This window comes from Zingiber officinale, chromosome 1A (genome assembly GCF_018446385.1).
Source record: "Zingiber officinale cultivar Zhangliang chromosome 1A, Zo_v1.1, whole genome shotgun sequence".
NCBI classification, from domain to species: domain Eukaryota; kingdom Viridiplantae; phylum Streptophyta; class Magnoliopsida; order Zingiberales; family Zingiberaceae; genus Zingiber; species Zingiber officinale.
The window spans coordinates 138,994,402-139,013,514 of NC_055987.1; the positions used below are offsets into that span (position 1 = coordinate 138,994,402).

General features: G+C 41.4%; 1 protein-coding gene across 2 annotated transcripts; it reads right to left on the reverse strand.

The window, feature by feature from the left end:
- Positions 1–1,327: 1,327 nt before the first annotated feature.
- On the reverse strand, positions 1,328–8,602 carry LOC122035289 (probable ADP-ribosylation factor GTPase-activating protein AGD14). 2 transcript variants are annotated; one of them, XM_042594706.1, is made up of 13 exons: positions 8,155–8,602; positions 7,937–7,998; positions 6,142–6,229; positions 6,000–6,061; positions 5,807–5,903; positions 5,266–5,709; positions 4,351–5,082; positions 4,032–4,169; positions 3,841–3,954; positions 2,831–2,908; positions 2,038–2,167; positions 1,912–1,957; positions 1,328–1,831 (listed from the first exon to the last, which is right to left on the reverse strand). In XM_042594706.1, the coding sequence occupies exons 1-13, from the start codon at positions 8,248–8,250 to the stop codon at positions 1,777–1,779; spliced, it is 2,142 nt and encodes a 713-aa protein (XP_042450640.1). In that variant the 5' UTR covers positions 8,251–8,602; the 3' UTR covers positions 1,328–1,776. The 2 variants fall into 2 exon arrangements, with proteins under 2 accessions (XP_042450640.1, XP_042450646.1); XM_042594712.1 differs by lacking the exon at positions 4,032–4,169.
- Between the last annotated feature and the right edge of the window lie 10,511 nt (positions 8,603–19,113).

Here is a 19,113-nt window from a genome sequence, read left to right on the forward strand (position 1 = left end):
TTATGGAATGCACGACCACCATTGCCATTTTGACTCTCAATTTCTTTTAATTGTTTTTTTTTTTCCTTCTTATCTTGGGTATTATTAACTTTGAACCAGGTATAAAATATTTGTTATATTCTTCTTTCTTTTGATTTCTTAAAAAATAAATAGCTAAATCAAAGTTGAGTGTAATAAGTCAGTTTACACGAAATGAAAAAAAAAATGAAAGGAAGTAGAGAATAGAAGTTACTAACTTACTGGGGCTCAAGCTTTCTCTATTTGATTTCTAAAATCAATCGAAAAAAAAATCTGCATTTGTATGAACTTATCGTTTTTAATTTTTTTTACACTAATTTACTTTATCTGCATATATCATTATTTATTTATTTATTTATTTATTATTATTATTTTATTTTTTTTATCCTTGTTCACTTCTTTGAAATCTTCATTAGATGGCTCTTCCAAAACGATCTCTCATTGTCGGAAAGTGAAGTCACAAGGGACTTCATCCAACAACAAAAACAATAATAACACATATAAGAAGGAATTAAGATAATCAATGGGATATTTTACATCTAATAAAAATCAACCTAATACAACACTCTTGTATAAATTAACTACGCCAGCCCACAGATGCAACGCCGTCATTATTCACTTCTTGAACATTAAGAAGATTGATTTGTGATTAAAACAATATGTTTATTTATATAATAGTTGAATGAGTAGGCTGACTACTAGCATGTTAATACTTAATAGCAAGAAAGCAGTCATGCAAGTTCCTGTTCGAAAATAAAAATTGATGAGTGGTGAGCCATGTTGCCCTGGCGTTGAACAAACAACTCTGCGTGGTGAACACGTTCAGACTCTACATTTAATGGAAAAAGTTGTTGCTTAAAATCACAGTAAATTGGGTTTAATGTTTAAAAAGCTAAAGTAGATCTAATAAAAATACCAATGTCGCGTCTTGACTCTTTTTTTTAAAATAAAAATAAAAATAAAAATTGATTTGTTTGATTATTTTCTCATGTTATTTTGAGTTTAAAGCACAAGATTTTACAGAACATTTTGATGATCCATTTCTACTAAAATAGAAATGGACCTCCCGTCCTCCACCAATTCACTGGTCCAATTTTATTCTCAAAATGAATAAATTCCAAGAAAAAGAAAAAAAAATACTAGAGAATTAGGAGAATTTAGCTTCATCGAAGCTACCTTAATATAGACAGATGAGCTTTCCTAAAGGTGCATATCTCAAGTCTGCACAATAGCAAGCATAATAGACAGATGAGCTTTCCTAAAGGTACATATCTCAAGTCTGAACAATAGCAAGCATAAGACACCATCATTCACCACCTCAATAGGCCCTTCAAGTTGGTTCTTCCACAACAACATTCTGTTCAAGGAAAATATACAAACACCCTCCCCGGGCTGGGAGGTACAAACTGTTATCTGAACCATAGGTTTCTCTTGTGACCAAACTATGATTAAATATGCTTACTGAAAATAGCAAACCCAAGAATCCAAGCTAAGAATGACGATACAACGTTAAGGAGATATTCAACATCATGAGTGCACCACCTATTAAGCCTTTAGCTATCCAGATTTTGGCTGACTTGATGTAGATCAACGGGCAAATGCGGCCGTGAACAAAATATGAACCATGTGTTTTCACACTAGCTTTCGACAACTGACTTTTGCAAACATACAGATGAGGGGTAGATGATTCAATCAAAAAGTTAACCCAGATATGCAAACTTTAGCTGAAGTCACAGATTCTGCAGTTGGTCCCAAACTTTATGCAAATGGATTTTTGTCAACAGACGCGCCGTGGCCTTGGGGAGTAAAATTTCTGCAGATATTAGTCCCCATTATCATAATGAAGAATATTCTGACCATAGTTTGTATTACGAAATGATAACCACAACTTACACGTAATGTGTGCTCCGTCCCTGCATAGGTACTCCTTGCACCTCCCCTGAACATTAATAAAATGAAATATGGATGATGGATACAGCAAAAAATGGAACAGTAGAAACAACCATCTTTAAAATTTACCTTCAGGGAAGGAAGAAACAAATGTGGTGGCAGCATTCTGAGGATACCATGGCTGACTTGCACCAGCAAAGTAATCATTAGTCAACTGTGTGCTAGGCAGTGCAGCTTCAAGAGAACTCATATCCAGGAACTATGAAATCAAGTTAGCATATCAAATTGACATCTTGTACAGGTCTTGGAACACTAAAGACCACACACGATAAAAAGGCTTTAGATAGCTTTCAGAACTGCTTTAGTAAAGGGCCTATGAAATGCATAGCAGGAACTCAGGAATATTACACTGGTATGACATCTTAAGAAGGCACCACCTCATGCTGCCAACCATCATGATAATAGGTTCATCTAACTGGAGCACTGGCACCGTAACTTTGAAAGTTATACAGCCTCTAACCTCACATAATTTGACAAAATAGGCAATAATACAGACATTTCTATTATTCAGTACGTGAACTACATAAATAAATAGAGTAATGACTTTCTTATTGTGGTTGTAATGATGCTATCACCAGATTTAACATAAAAGTATTATCCCAATCAAGGAATGTGCTTTGAGGTTTAATGTATCCATGAAAATGTGGAGCTGAAAATTGCATCACTGTTATGCTATGAGATGGTTAGTGAACTACATTCAGAACCAGTTGCAGACGGAGGGATTATACCCTCGTAATGCATGTTAAAATTTTGTCATTCAGCAGAGGTTAGTGGTCTATAACTATGCTATCACATACATAAATTGAATAAATAAAACATTTGCCACTATATCGAAGAGAAAAAATCTAGAAAAGGAACATACTGTATTCATGGAATCCATGTGTGCTTCATAAGGTTGATCAAAAGGATTTGTTGACTTTTGAGCTATAGAGACTCCTCCCTGTCAAGGATAGAACTTCATTTTATCAAACAAGATACAATTTCATCTAGCATAGTGATGACTTATATATGGCTCCTGCAAAGAATATGTTTTCCTTATATAGCATACACAACTAAATTAATTTAATTAATCAACGCTGAATAGCCTAACTATGACTGTACCAAATTTGACTGAAATCACTGTTACACATATATTTGTGAAACATAGTGCTGGTTAGTCCTAAATAGGTTGAATGTTGTTATATTACACTTTTGATGGATTGACAATTAACCAGTATTTTCCAGTTTCACAAGTACCCTCTCAAAAAGGAAAAGAAAGCATAACTTATTGTTAAAAAAATCCAGAATCTAGATGGAACCCGAATGTTGTAGAAAGAGGCTCACCAGGTTACACCTATAGATAGTACCTGGCACTAGGCAGAGTTAGTTTTAAGCAATTGTTTTCTCACTTTGTTTTCCATGTTTTAAGTTAAAAGAATCTAGCATGCTCTCTGCTGAGGTCAAGGTCGGTACCATGTTCACTGACAAATTGCCCATACGTAAACCCTGATTGACCAATAAGCATGTTATCTATATAAATTCTAGTGTTCAATAGAATAAACCATGAGTTTGATTTTTAAGCAAGGATTTGTGTGCAATCTGTAAAACTTGTGTAAGTTAAATGAGTAATTTCAACTCACTAGAGTATTCAATGAGAGTTATTCCACTTGGGCATTTTGCTGCTAAACTGAATAATATGCATTAGAATTGAGAGATGAGATGTGATATTATTCAGTTTAGCAGCAAAATGCCTAAGTGGAATAATGCTAATTGAATACTATAGTGAGATAAAGCAAATATCTAGTTTAGTGATCCTTTGACAATATATGATAGGTGAATAACTACATTCAACAAAGCAGAGAGCTAGAAAAAGGTTTAGAAATTACTACATACCATAAATGGTTCAACCATTGGAGAAAAAGTTAGCTCAGCAACACCACCCATTGTCTGACCAAAGCTAGGAGTTACAGCATTTAGGGCAAAATTTTGAAACCCATCATTATTGTTCTGCAAAACAATTTTAAAATCAAGAAATCTTAAAGAAGATAGCAGAAACATCGCTTAGGAAAAAAGCATGGTATCACCTCTGAAACAGTCTGTTTTACATGAAGATCATGCAGTGCAGACTCAGATGCAAAAATCCATGGTCTACCATTCAGAGGTAGACCATGAGCCGATGTCTCAGCTAACTTCTCACTTGAAGTATCAAATGCATTCCACAACTGAAAAACAAAAATGAAAAGAAAAAAAATAATGGAAGAAAATAAACAAAAATGACATCTAGAATCATGGTTCTAGATCCATGGAACTGGTCATGCAAAATTTTCTGGTATCAGACTTTAACTCAGAGGAGAGATAGCTTATTCCTAAAAAAAAATTAAAAACTGTGTATAAGTAACCTACCAGCGAATCATTTTGCTGGAGAGGTTGTGAGTGCCCCTTTAAATCTAACTGCCATTGATTGAGCGCTACTGGTAAAACTCCAGAAGCCATAGATTTTTGATCTGGGAATGAGGCTGAGTTGTTCTGTAGAGATGTCAATACACCTACACTCCCCTGCATAGCACTTCCAGAAAGGTCTGAAGTAGGTATGCCTGGCTTCAGTGAAGAATCAACCTTCACATGGTGAGGTAAGTCAAATGTAGCCCATCCTTCATTTTGTGTCATTGAAACTTCTGCTGATTTATGCTCGATATGGATTGTGGATGAGTACTGACTATTGAAGTTGTCAAACAAATCTACTGGAGATGAAGTCCCTAATTGTTCTCCAAATGTTGAACCGATAGGATCCTTGTGTGCAGTATGAACAGAAGCAAATGACTGCATAGAAGAAAAAGCAGGTGTATTCACCCGTTGGGTTCCACCTGAGTAAACAGGTTCCATGACAACATTTACCGCTGATGATGGAGGTTGTTTACTGAAGTCGGCAAACAAATCTACAGATGGAACTGAAGCCTTCGGTTGCTGCATCAATGATGAACTAAATGCATCATTGCCCCCAGGAAAAGAACCAGATGATTGTGTGGAAGAAGCAAGAGCAGATGCTTTGGCATGATGAGTTTCATTGGGAAGCACAGGTTTCACAGTAACATCTCTTGAACTCATGGAACCAAAGGTACCAGCAGATAAAGTTCTCTGATCAAGCAAGAAAATAATTACACTTGTAAATGATATGTCTGAAAAATCCACACCAAACAACGAAACAGGTTATTACAATATTGTTAAAGTAGGATCACGATGTTTGGGACATGACAGGAATAGGGTACCACACAGACATTATGGGATCCTAGAGTACATTGTAGTGAAAGGATCACAAACCTTGGGAGATGAGACATTATCTAGATCCCTTTTGACAATAGATTCTGTAAGTTGATTCAATTTTTGAGGCCTTGCATCTTCAATGGTGTCCCTTGTTTGGCGTAAAGTGGGGCTGCAGTAGCCAAGTTCCTGAGAATTTTGCGACTGGCCATCATATTTAAATGTATCACCTGCACTAGACACTGAGCAGTCTGACATTCTTGACCCAGAACTTTCATTGGCAAATCTATCTTCATATGCTTGCATATGTAAACGACCCGGACTATATACAGAACTATTCATTTTTACATCATAATGCCCTTGTTCTGATCCTGGTTTCCTGTTCAATGTGCCAAATTGTTTTCCATATCGCCTTTCCTCATACTGATAGTCATAGGGAGGACTCTGAGAAAAGGAATGGTAAGAGCTGGCTCTTCTCTGCTCGAGTTCATGATTCTTAAAGCTCTGTTCAAGCCATCAATAAAGCAAAGGTAAGAGCATAGGCCAGGTGGCCCAAATCTGAAAGAACAGCTCTTCAATGCATGAAGAAAGATTATATAACCTCCATTTCTCTTGGTGGCTTGCCTGACGACTTCCGCCCAGCATATTTCTTATCTATGTAAACATCTTTAATGAATTCTCTAACTTTATCGGGATTACTGCAACATGAACATCATAGATTAAGAACACAATTTAACAAGAAACTATTAGATTGTAATTCAAGTTATCAGCAACTCAGAGAGTACAAGTTTTACCTGCTATTTGGAAATCTCATCCTTTGCATATCCCAATTTGTCAAAAAGTTTTCTCTTGCAAGCTGAAAAAACCATTGTTGGTTTATGGTGATATAGCATATATCCTTGATTTTTTTTTAAAAAAAAATGCAATTTGCTTTACCTGATTGCCTCCCTTTTGAAGAGCCTCCACCTCTTGTGTAGTAAATTTTGCCATGGAAACCGACTTCACCCGGTGTGTAAATTCACGGCTGTAATGTGAACAAATTATATTAAAGTTAGTTGTCATAACTCATAATCCCAAACAACTACAAAGGCATAAATTATTGCCTGAATACAAGCATTCCAAGTTTTAAGATGATACAAAATCTAGAAGTAAGTCAAAGTGTAAACCATGTTAATTGACTTAAGTATTGATATCAAGTTATCAACAATTACATCCAATCCAATGGATCACCTTGAAATTTTTGAGGTTACTGCTAATTTTAGCACAAAGAAAGCAGTCTCTATATACAGAAGATAACAAAAATGAGGTTCAGTGGACTCCTTTGATGAGGCTATAAAAAACTGTGTTTGGGACAATTAGCTTAAACAAATACTAGAAAAAAGTGAAGAATGGATGATGAAATTATTGGTTTAACTAAGCAGTATATATGCACTGACTACAGTTAGGTATACCAACTAGATGGATACCACATCCCAAGTTTCTAGAGCAACCAATTACTAACATTATGGAAATGCATTGTAGAGAAGCAACTATCTGGTCAAAAATCTGTTTTCATCATCACCATATTTACTGCATGTCATTTCCCAAGGAAGGGTGTAAGCTCAAAACAGATTGGAGAAAAGCAAATGTCATAAATAAAGAAACAAAAGCTGACTTCATCAGGTACAAAGCAGAATATCAGATGCAAGGCATGAGGAACAAGATCAGTAGAAGCACACAGAGGAATTTGATTAATAACCATAGCAATATAATAGGTTCTCCTGCGTTAAAATACTGACATGGACAAAGACAAAACATAGACTGTCAGCTGGTAGGAACAAAGCCATTTTTAGTAGGAGCTCTTACACATTGCCTTCTTTGTCATAATTTTCTCATGGCTTAAAAACCTGTTCTTAGCTGTTTAGCAAGGACAAGAATCTCATTCTGCTGACCAACTGGAAAACAAAACTGGTTGACACAATTACAGATCTTCTTTGTGCGTTTCTCCTCATCCAGAATTAGTGGAGATGACCTTCTTCATCCTACAGTGACGAAGCAAAACACATTGAGATTGGAAGCTTCTTTCTCCAACAACAATGGATATGATGCTTCCTCCAGTGACAAGTGTTCTTCCTAGGATTCTTACGGCAACAGAATTAGAGTCTTCTTCAGTTCTTCCTCTTGTGTTTCTTCTTCCTCCTGCTCCCCCTCCTCTTCTTTGAAGCACAAGATCCCTTGGCCCCTTCTACTATTGTTGTTTTTGTTGTTATGGCCCAATAAGTATAACTTAACTATTAACACATTGTATTATTTATTTTTCTTATTCACTCAATTTTGAAATTTTTTGTCTGGATGATTTAGATTGATAGTGCAAGTAAGGTTTAAGCAAAGCCAGGCAGATACAATCTCATAACAATTATATAATAAACTATTAAAAGCACAGAAGGAAAATAGGCTTCCAATCAAACTCATGTGCCCAAGCAAAACCAACAGGTCTGGTATGGATAAGAAATCAAGTAAAACTATTTATTTCAAAAATCATAATAACACGACCACAAAATAACTTTGATGGTCCATTAAATGGATCTTCATGAATAGAACAAAGGCCCTTGGAAAAAAAGAGATAAAAATTGGAAACCATCTTTCTCAACAAATCATCTGAAAATTTTCACAGAAACACGACCATGTAACTTTGCAGGATTTTTTTTTTTTTTAAAAAAAGACGATATAATAGGGAAACGCAAGTACTCACTGAATCCCGCTGCATGGTGTGCAAACAAAGGTCCAAAAGTTCGTGCAAACATATTGCGGCCCCTGGGTTGATTAGGAACAAAGGGGTTAAGGCATCTATCAGCAGGGTTTTAGAATGCTGCTATGGAGAAATTCAAGTATCCAACACGGCCAGCAACAAACATAGCAGACGGAGAAAATATGCACTGTAAAACTAATGAAGCAAAATAAAAAAATTACCAGGCTATTACAGTTAATGCATTTTCTGTTCGGCGGGAGCTTCATAAGACCTCTAATAATCTTCTCATTCCGCTCCTCCTCTTTTTTGCTACTCATTTTCCCCCGAATGCGTAAAGAAATAGATCCAACAAACAGCAATATACAAATGTAAAAAACCTAAATAACCCAATCAACGCCTAGACAAATTGATTCTCTATTCCAGAATCCGGTGAAAAACGAATCGCAGTGCAATCGATTCGAGCAGAGGATCCAAGGAGAGAACTAACAGCTTCCAGTCGCAGCACACAAAAGCACATCAAACCCAGAAAACAACGAACCGCCGAGGACCGAAACCCTGGATTTCGCCCGGTAGCAAGCCAGAACCACGAAGCTGCCTAACAAGTTCCCCTGCGTAAAAATGTTTAGGGTTCCGGAAATGGGAGAGCAAGGGAACGAGATGACGAGCCGAGTAAGAATTTATATTTAATCAGCAAATTATTATAAATGAAGGCTTTTAATGATTATATTATATTAAAAATAATATTACGGAGTAAAAGATATAACCTACGTTTCAGACAGTTTAATATCTTCTGCCCCAGGGGTAAATGAATCAAGTCACACATAAGTCATGAGCGAGCAACCCGATCAAAACTCGGCTAGTTTAAAATTGACTGAGCTCGAGCTGATTTCTAACCGGCTTGATTAGAAATCGAGCCCTGAAGTTGGCTAAGATCGAGTTGATCTCTAACCGATTTGATTAGAAATCAAGCCAGGTCAAAATTCAACTCGATCTTGAAGTTGAATGAGCTCGAGCTGAGCTCAGCTCGAGTAGGCTTAATTAGAAATTGAGCTGAGCTTAAACTGACTTAATTAGAAATCAAGCCGAATTTAAATCTAATTATTAGTTTGGTGGCTCATCGAACCAAACAAGTCATTATTAATATATATTTTTATAATATATATATAATATTAATTTATTTATTAAAAATAATATAAATAACTAAAAAATTCGAGCTCGAATTTAAGCCTATAATTAAATATAGAGCTCAACTCTATAAGCTCGAGTGAGCTTGAGCTTGAATCGAGCCAGTATAAATTGAATCGAACCAAGCTCGAACCTATGCTGGCTCAAGCTCATCTCATTTACAGTCCTAGTTAACCCCAGTTAAATAATAAATTACGAGGAATATTTTGTTCTAAGTTAGGACGGTAAACAAGTCGAGCTGAGCATAAGCAAGCCTAGGCTCGAGCTTGGCTCGACTCAATTTATACTTGCTTGACTCGAGCTCTAATTTTTTTTATTTTTTTATTATTTTTAATAAATAAATTAATAAAATATATATTATCTATTATATATTATAAAAATATATATTATTACTAACTTCGTTTGATTCGATAAACCACTGAGTTACTAATAATTAGGCTCAAGCTCATTTACAATCCTAGGATATCATATAAGTCGAGTCAGTATAAATCGAGTTGAGTTGAGTTTAAGCCTAGGTTGACTCGAGCTCGGCTCAGCTTATTTACAATCCTATTCTAATGCAACAGTCCTTTATACGAGGATATCATATACCTAATAAAATATTTTGAGTATCGGTATTTGGTTATTTCCAAGAAATCAAAATGGGAATGAGAATGATAGTATTATGGAATATGAATGGGTACAAGAACATCCACATCAGCTACCATATCCAATGATTTTATCCTAAATTTTAGATAGGGAAGTTAAAAAATATTTACATCAACTACCATATATATTTCCTAACTTTAGATTTGATAAATAATGATTATCTAAATTTAGGGAATGAAACCTCTATCCTAAAAGTAAATAATATTTCTTTTTAACATCTCTCATTCCACTCATTCTTTTCAATCTTTCTTCTTATACTCATTCCATAAATATAATAATAAAAAAGAAGGGTAGTTGATGTAGTGTGTAGTAAAAAATTATTGTCTAAATTTAATAAAGTGAATTATTTACCCTAAATTTTAAATATATTGATAGGGAAAATGATGTGGGTGATATCATTCTTAAAGATAATGTTTGATTACTTGAATATTTTTTATTAGAATGAACCAAAATTTTCTTTTTTACCTGTAGACAAAAATAAAAGAAAAAATTAGATGCGAGAGAAAAGTGAATGGGAGCGAAAAATATAATGAAAGAGAAAGTGTGATGAAAGATAACAAAGAGAGGAAAAGTATGATGAGAGAAAATGAAGAGAATGTGATGAGAGAGATTGAGAAGAGAGAAAGTATGGTGAGAGAGAAAGCGTGATGAGAGAAAAAATGTGATGGAAGAAAAATGAAAAGAGAGTGTATGATGGAAGATAATGCATGATAAGAGAGAAAAGGGTGGAGAAATTCACGAAAGAAAGAAAATAAGGAGAGAGAAAGTGTTATGAGAGAGAATGAAGAGAAAGAAAGTGTGATGAGAGAGAAAAGTAGAGAAAGTGTGATGAGAAAAAAAGTATGATGAAAGAATATGGAGGGCCTTTAATTAGATGGCCCTGGGAGATTGATGGCATCCAAATTCTCTGGATCGTCGTCGTTCATTTTGCATCATTTGGATGAGTTCTCTGATCGAAAAGATGGGGAAGTAGCAATGACAGAGAGGGAGCAGACGCCATAACTGCCTGGGAGCAACTTGTAAGTGATGGCCATTAGCTGCCGAAGGTAGTGCATGTGCACTTGAATCAGATAATATGGCCCTTTATTCAGTAAATAGTTACTAAATTGTATAATGACACTCTTCTAGTTCAATTAAACGACACCATCATTTAGGCCATTCTCATTCTCGAAAGAAATTAAATGCACCATATAAGACAAAGTTACAGGATTGTACATGAATTACAACACCGGCCATAGCGACGATCCACCCCTATCTCCCTCGTAGCTCGCCGGCAGCTCCAGCGGGTAGCCCCAGCGCCGGCAGCCCTTTCTCCCCCTCCGCATCGACATCGTAGTGTCGCCTCTCTGCAGCGTCGTAGCCCTTACATCGGCTCTCCTCCCTTCCGGTCGCCATCTCCGGTGGTAGCCCTTGATGGGCCCCACTATCTCGGTCGATCTGCTGTCCTAGCCGATCCATGGTTTTCGCCGACCCACGATCTGGGCCAACTGTACAGCATTATTGTCATTGTCGGTAGTCCACGCGTCCATTGCGTCCCTGTTGCAGCTTTGTGTTGTGGTTGTGTTCTGGCCTTCGAGCCGATATATTATCCCGGCCTGCGTGTCGAAGTCATATCTCGGCTTGCATGTCGATATTTTATCCTGGCCTGCGTGCCGATCTCATGTCTCGACCGACGTGCCGACCTCATGTCCCGGCCTGCGTGCTGACCTAGTGTCCCGGCCTGCGTGCCGATCTCTTTTCCCAGTCCGTGTGATGGTTTCGTGTCCCGACCTGCATGCCGCTAATATCTCCCGGGCTGTGTGTCGGTGTTTTATCTCGACCTGCAGCTCGTCTTCCGAGCCCGTGCCACGTTCAACTCCTCGTCGTCAGATCCAGCTCTCCAGCTTAATCGGAGTCATCCATTCTTCCGGGTCGCAACAACTCGAGCCGCGTCCCATCCGAGGGCGCCCCCCTGGGCCAGGGTACGTTCTTCGTTCATATCCTATGCATATTTCATTATTTTATGGCTTAATCTTGTACTCATATATTTGTTGGATCTGCCTCGAGCATCGGGGTACCGGGGGTTGGGTCAACCCGATCGGTGGCTGCAGGTAGCGTTGACCAGAGGACTTTTGAAGACTTGGTCAACACAGAAGTCATCTCAGCACACCCCTCCTCCTCCGGGACGTCGTGACTTCATCAACATTCTCGCCATCTCACCCGACAGTCCGTCTGACTCAGATTCCGGACCGGATCAATTTGGCATCGTCTATGGGAACATATGCACCTGTTCCGGAACGTGAAGATGGACGACGTCAGAAAGTTCTCTGCCTTTATCACAATCCCGGAGGATCTCAACGCACATATTATCTTCTGTCCTCACTCCACCGGTATTCGGGAGTCGAGGGATCGAGTGGAGCTTCAGCTGGCTGACAGGTTAGTTTTTTCGTTATGTTTTTTCCCTGACTCCACGGGTATTTGGGAGTCAAGGGGCCGAGACAAACCCTTAGCGGGTTGGCACGACTCTCTGACCAGGTACGATTACCAGCTCTGCTCTCTCTTTTATACGGTTATAGGAGCTGCTAAAGCTCCCTGATAACAGAGTAAGTTCCTAGTTCCTTGATCAAATACTAGAGCCTTTGATTTTTGATCCGACACTAGGGGCCCCGCTCCCCATTCGTACACTAGGGGCCCAACTCCCCGCTCATATACTAGGGGCCTCACTCTTTGATTACAGGCTAGGAGCCTTACTCTCCGATCAGGGACCAGGGCCCAGCTCCTCGATCAGGTGTGTTATAGGCTCTACACCCTTCACCATAAGACTCTGCATCCTCTTACTACTACAGGCTCTGCACCCTTCATCATGGGGCTCAATCCCCTCTTACTGCTATAGGCACTTTACTCTATCATTAGTATATGTTCTGCCTTCACTTGTTTTGCAACATCTTCCGCCTACAGGTTCTGCTCCCTACATTCACGGTGCTCTGTTCCTATTGTTACGGACTCTGCTCCCTTGTGTGGCTATAGACTTCACTCCCTCTGATGGTCTGGGCTCATATTATCATCCTCTCCCCTCGCTCCATGTGTATTCAGGAGTTGAGGGACCGAGACAAATCCTCAGTCAGCTGACACCACTCCGTGACCAGGTATGATAAATGCTTTATTCCCTTATATTGCTACAGGCTTCGCTTCTATGGGTTTCGAGGCTTATCCTCTCCCGTTTAGGGTTGAGCGATTTTCACTAATCTTGGACTAGCTTATCGGATTTCATATCTCCCCCGTTCGGGATTGAGCGGTTTTCACTAGTCTTGGACCAGTTTATCGGATTTCATATCTCCCCTGTTCGGGGTTGAGTGGTTTTCACTGGTCTTGGACCAGCTTATTGGATTTCTTATCTCCCTCATTCGGGGTCAAGTTATCGCCACCGATCTCGGAACGGAGTATCATTACTGGTCTCGGACCAGTGTCATCGCCACCGGTCTTGGACCGGAGTATCATTACTGGTCTTGGACCAGCGCCATCGCCACCGGTCTCGGACCGGAGTATCCTAGACTCTCGCCCCAGTGCGAGTTATAAGTGAGCAAAGCTCTCACGCCCAACGACCGAGCTGCTCGGTCGGCTGTCCCAGACTCTCGCCCCAGTGCGAGTTATAAGTGAGCTCTGCTCTCACGCCCAACGACCAAGCTGCTCAGTCGGCTGTCCTAGACTCTCGCCCCAGTGCGAATTATAAGTGAGCTCTGCTCTCACGCCCAACGACCGAGTTGCTCGGTCGGCTGTCCCAGACTCTCGCCCCAGTGCGAGTTATAAGTGAGCATGCTCTCACGCCCAACGACCTCTCGGTCGGCGCTCATCACTCACTTGCAGCTCTGCATGACACTCGTCATATTCGCTTTACTCACCGCTCTGCCCGGCACTCAGCTCCCACGTTCCGATCACTGCTGTTGCTCGGTCGACATTCATCGCTTCACTCGCAGCTCTGCTCGGCACTCATCGTGCACGCTTCGCTGCTCTACTCGGCACTAATCCTTAGCGCTTTGCTCACCGATGTCGCTTGGTCGACCCTCATTCGGTCACGATCTTTGATCGTCCATCACTCTTTGTTGACAGGTCATGATTTACTGTCGCTCGGACGGCCCTCGTTCGGTCATGATCTTTGATCGTCCATCACTCTTTGTTGACAGGTCGTGATTTACTGTCGCTCGATCGGCACTCATGCGGTCATGCTCTTTATCATCAGGTCGTGATTTACCATCGCTCGGTCGACCCTTTCTCGAGCGCACAATCGTTTCTACTTATCCGTTCGTCTACTCGCTCAGCTTTGTCTCGGTCGCCTAACTTTTGAGTGTCCGGTCGTGATTTATCGTCGCTCAATCAGTAATTTCTTATTCGTGCTCACGGCTTCGCTCGTCCATTATTCTCTCTATCACCCGGATTCACTATCGCTCGGACGATATTTTTTCGGTCACACGCTTGACATCGCACGTTCAGCGTCTTACAACCCGCTCGACAGTTGTCCTATCGCCTGGGGTATCGTTCAGATGTTCGATCTAATTCTGAGTTGGTTGCTGTTCTATTCGACACTCATAGCTTGGTTGATATTCATAGCTCGCGACTCACTCGCCGTTCCACTTTGCACTCGTCGTCCGCGTCTCGCACCCCTTGCCCGTGTTTCAATTATCGTTTTGCCTCGCATTCGTCTCCCGGTCGACGCTTGTTTTTTACTTGTCATTTGCATAATCGCCCGATCAATCTGCTCAGTATCGCTCGAGCATCTTCTCGATATCATTCGGTCTCCCTCAGCCTCTGATCGAGCGCTTGCTCGGCATGCCTTCCGCACTATTTCTCATCGCTCGCTCGATACTATTTGAGTCGCGTAGCATCACCATAGCTACTTTTTCGACGTAGTAAGATGAGCTCGGTGATCTGATTCCGTGTTCGGTAGCGATTCCGTTTTGGGGCTTGGTCTAGTCAGTCGGACTTGCGCCTCCTTCGACTAGACTTGAAAGGGAGGCATGTGACGTGGATATGATTCAGGGGTAGAGGTGCAATTAAGTGGAGATGGGAGGGCGTTTTAGTCTTTGGGGCTGGCTAGGGCTTTGGGAGAAAAGGGGGAGGCATTGTAGCAGGAAGCGGGGTTTTCGTGCGTTCGTGGATTTGCGCCGCCGCCATCTGCTTCTCCCTCTCGAGCTCCTCGCCGGCGACAACACCGGCCGCCGGCCTCCTCTCTTTTCCTTCCTCCTCTTCCTCCTCGCGACTTCACCACCGGGTCGATGCGACGCTACTGCTCCTCTTCTCTTCCTCGCAACGCCGCCGCCAGAGAGGCCAGCCCTTTCCTCCTTCCCAGGCTCTTAGTCGACACCGACGCCGGCCAGCGACCTCCACCTCTTCTCCACATCTCTCCCTCGTGCTTAACTCCTCGTTGTTGGTTGCTACTCGGAAAACCTAGAGGTTCCACTGTACAAAAATTTTGTACAAAGGTTTGAACCTTTTCCTAGCTACCATGTGTTCTTTTAAATTAAATTTTGGATCGCCTGCGAAACTTAATATGTTTGATCTAAAACTTAATTTATTTGTTCTTTTAGGTTTAGACTTGGATCTCCTGCGGAACTTAACACGTTTGATCCAAATCACCTAAGTTATTAATTCCATTAAATATTAATTTCCATAATTGGTTCCCAGTACTGACGTGGCGAGGCACATGACCTTTTTGGATATGGGAGCAACCACCACCGACTAGACAAAACCTTTTATGGAAAGCTAATATTTAATTTCCTAAAATAACTTTAGGTTAACCGAAAGGAACAATCAAATCACAAGGAAAAGAAATCAACATAAGAACACTACATCGAAAATAAATTCGAAATACTAGAATCGTAAGCCTCTTGTATTTGATATTATTTCCAAAAATAACTAGTATGATGCGGAAAGGAAAAATTACTAGTTATACCTTTTAGAAAGACCTCTTGATCTTCTACCGTATTCCTCTTCTAACCTCGAACGTTGTGTGGGCAACGATCTTCCGAGATGAGAAACCACCAATGCACCTTCTTCTCCTCCTAGCTAGGTTCGGCCAAAACAAAAGAGCTTCACGAAGGATGAAGAAAAAAAACACCAACCAAGCTCCAAGGGATACAAGCTTTTGTTGGTGCAATTTCCAGTAGGTCAAGGTTGACCTAGTTGACCAAGCGTAAACCTTGGTCATGGTTTCGATGTTTGACAATACAGAAAGACATGTAGACATGGACAATGCAGGTGCAGCTGTCCATGCGGAGAGATACTGATCAGGGTCTGATCAGGTTGGATGAAGAAGAATCAAGTAGGTCAAGGTTGACCGGATACTTGACTGGGAAGTCCTAACTGGGATGTTAGGCAGTTCGTAAAGTCCTGGTGAGTGAAGCCAGGCAGTTCGGAAAGTCCTGGTGAGTGAAGCCAAGCAGTCAGGAAATCCTGGTGACTGAAGCCAGGTGAAAATCCTAGTGAGTGAAGCTAGGTGAAAGTGAAAGTCCTGGTGAGTGAAGCCAGGCAGTAGGGGAAAGACCTGGTGAGTGAAGCTAGGCAGTTTAGAAGTCCTGGTGAGTGAATCCAGGCAAGGGAAATCCAAATGGTTCAAGGTTGACCAGACATCTGGTGAAAAGTCCAAGCAGGGAGCTTGGCACGGGAAAAGTCCAAGAATGGAGACTTGGCACGGAGAAGACCAAGATGGAGACTTGGCACGGAAAGTCGGAGAGGGCTCGGTAGCTCGTTCTCCGGACTGTGGTCGGAGAGGGCTCGGTAGCTCGTTCTCTAGACTGGACGAAGTCGGAGACGGCTCGGTAGCTCGTTCTCAGGACCAAGTAGGGTTTAGGGCTGAGCTCTAAACCTGGATCGGTCTGGTAACCGATCCAGTGATACGCTGGGTTATCTGATCGGTCTGGTGACCGATCAGTAACCAAACAGAAGTATTCTGTTGCTTATCTGATCGGTCAGCAGACCGATCAGTGATCGATCAGTAGTATACGGTGAAGTTCCTGATCGGTCTGCAGACCGATCAGGAGACGATCAGAAGGAGATCACCTTCGGGAGGGAAAGGTCCTGATCGGTCATGGGACCGATCAGGGAAGGACCTGATCGGTCTCCATGACCGATCAGGGAAGGGCCTGATCGGTCTTGTGACCGATCAGGACCCTTGTGGACCGATCAGGATGAAGCCTGATCGGTCCACATCCTAGCCGTTGCGTAGCAACGGCTAGTTTCTTCTGGCTTCTTCTTCACAGGTGGATGCAGGTATAAAAGAGGCTGAGGGCTTCTAGGCTGCTGCTTCTTCTTTGAAGCTTCTGCTTCTTCTTATTGCTGCCTCTTCTTCTTGCTGCTGCAACTTCTTCTGCGAGCTTTGTTGAGCTCCTCATTCCTAAAGCTTTTTGTGAGCTTCCACTCGGCTGGGACCAACTGATCAGTTGCTGTTGCTGTTGTGGTTGGATCCGAGAAGCTGCTGCTTCATCCAGTCGAAGAGAAGGCAAGTAAGCGAAGGTGTTTCATACATTTGTCTTGTATTTTGCTTCTTGCTGCTTTCTACTCCTGTATTGCTTTTGCAAAACATTGTGGCGAGGTTTCTCCCCCCAGAAGGAGTGATTATTAGCCGGATTTCCGGGGTCTCATCCACCGACGGATTGGTAGGCTTCGTCCACCTTACGGGCACGCCGAGGAGTAGGAGTTTCATCTCCGAACCTCGTTACATCGACGCGTTGAGGTTTGATCTTTTTGTTTTCATTTCTTGTTCTTATTTCCGCTGCGCTAACCCTAGTTTGTAGAAAGAAAAGAACGAATTTGGGGTCGGCTATTCACACCCCCCCCTCTCTAGCCGCGATCATCGGTCCTAACAAGTGGTATCAGAGCGAGGTCGCTCTTCGTTGGATTAACACCCGGGGGAGCACAAGCTAGAGAATGGATCAACTTGGAGAAGACGTCACGATTCCACCCTTCTACGATCGCGACGACTTCGCGTTTTGGAAGGTAAGGATGAAGTACTTTCTTATGACTAACCTAGTTCATTGGAGTTGTGTGCAAGTAGGGTTTACCCATCCGGTGGATAAAGACGAAAAAACCCTAGAGAAGAAAAAGTGGACGAATGAGCAAATCCACCAATCCACAATCAACGATGAGGTAACGAAAACTCTTGAATTTTCATTACCTAATGACATTTTGTGTAAGGTAGGTGGATATAACAATGCCAAGGAGTTGTGGAACAACTTGGCAAAGTTCCATGAGGGGAACTCCACTTCAAGTCATGAAGAGGAGTCAAGTGAGCCAAGTAGCTCACATCATGGAGGAGAGGAATTAGAAGTTGAGGGCTACTCAACATCTAAAGAAGAAGAAGAGGAGAGTTCTTCTTCAAGAATGGAGCAAGAGGAAGAAGCTTCTACCTCCGGAAGGGATGAAAAAGAAAGTCTTCATCCATCCTCAACCCTAGGTAACTCAAGCATTTCAATTTCAAATAAATTACACATAATGTGCTTTGAGTGTAGGGAGTATGGACATTACAAGAGTAAGTGTCCAAGGAGGATTAGGAAGACTCCACCGGCGCCAAAGATCAAGGAAGCCGGAGTCCCGATACGCAAGAGCAAGGAGCACGTGGTGTGCTTCCAATGCAAGCGAAGGGGACATTATCGGAGCCAATGTCCGAGGGGGAGGCAACCTCACAAGGACAAGAAGACGAGCACATCGATAGGGGGAGCTAAGGCAAACCCTAAGGTAATCTCTAAGGCACATTATTGCAATAATAATAAGACACGTGCTAGTAGCCTTATTGCTATTGTTAATAATGGTAAGCATGATAACATTAGAAATCGATACACATGCTTAGGTGCCAAACATGTGAGCCTAGATAAGGATAACACTAGGAAAGCCAACCCTAGGATCAACTCATCCAAGGTTAAGGGAAACCTAGATAGGAATCCCAAAACTACTAGACATATGCCTAGGAGTACCTCAAAGAACAATGACAAATTAAAACTTGAGGTATTAGAAAAGGAGAATCAAGTCTTGAGGTCAAGACTTGACACTTTAGAAAAGACCCTTAAAAATTTAGAGAAGTCAACTCTAGGGTCTAAGGGTCAAAAACCCAAGTCCAAGGACATGAAAGGTTTGGGTCACAAACCTAAGTCCCAAGTAGTCAAGCCCACTTACCATGATGTTCCATTCGATTATGGAACAAAACCTAGGACTAGGAAGACCATCACCAAGGTCACTAGGGGAGTCACCCCTAGAGTGGATCTTGATGAGTCCCAAATGACCAAGACTTTAAAGTCTAGGAGGGTCATTAGGAGGGTTGCTAGGGAAGTCATCCCTAGTGAATATTTAGTGAACCCAATGAGCTCCAATAGGTATTGGGT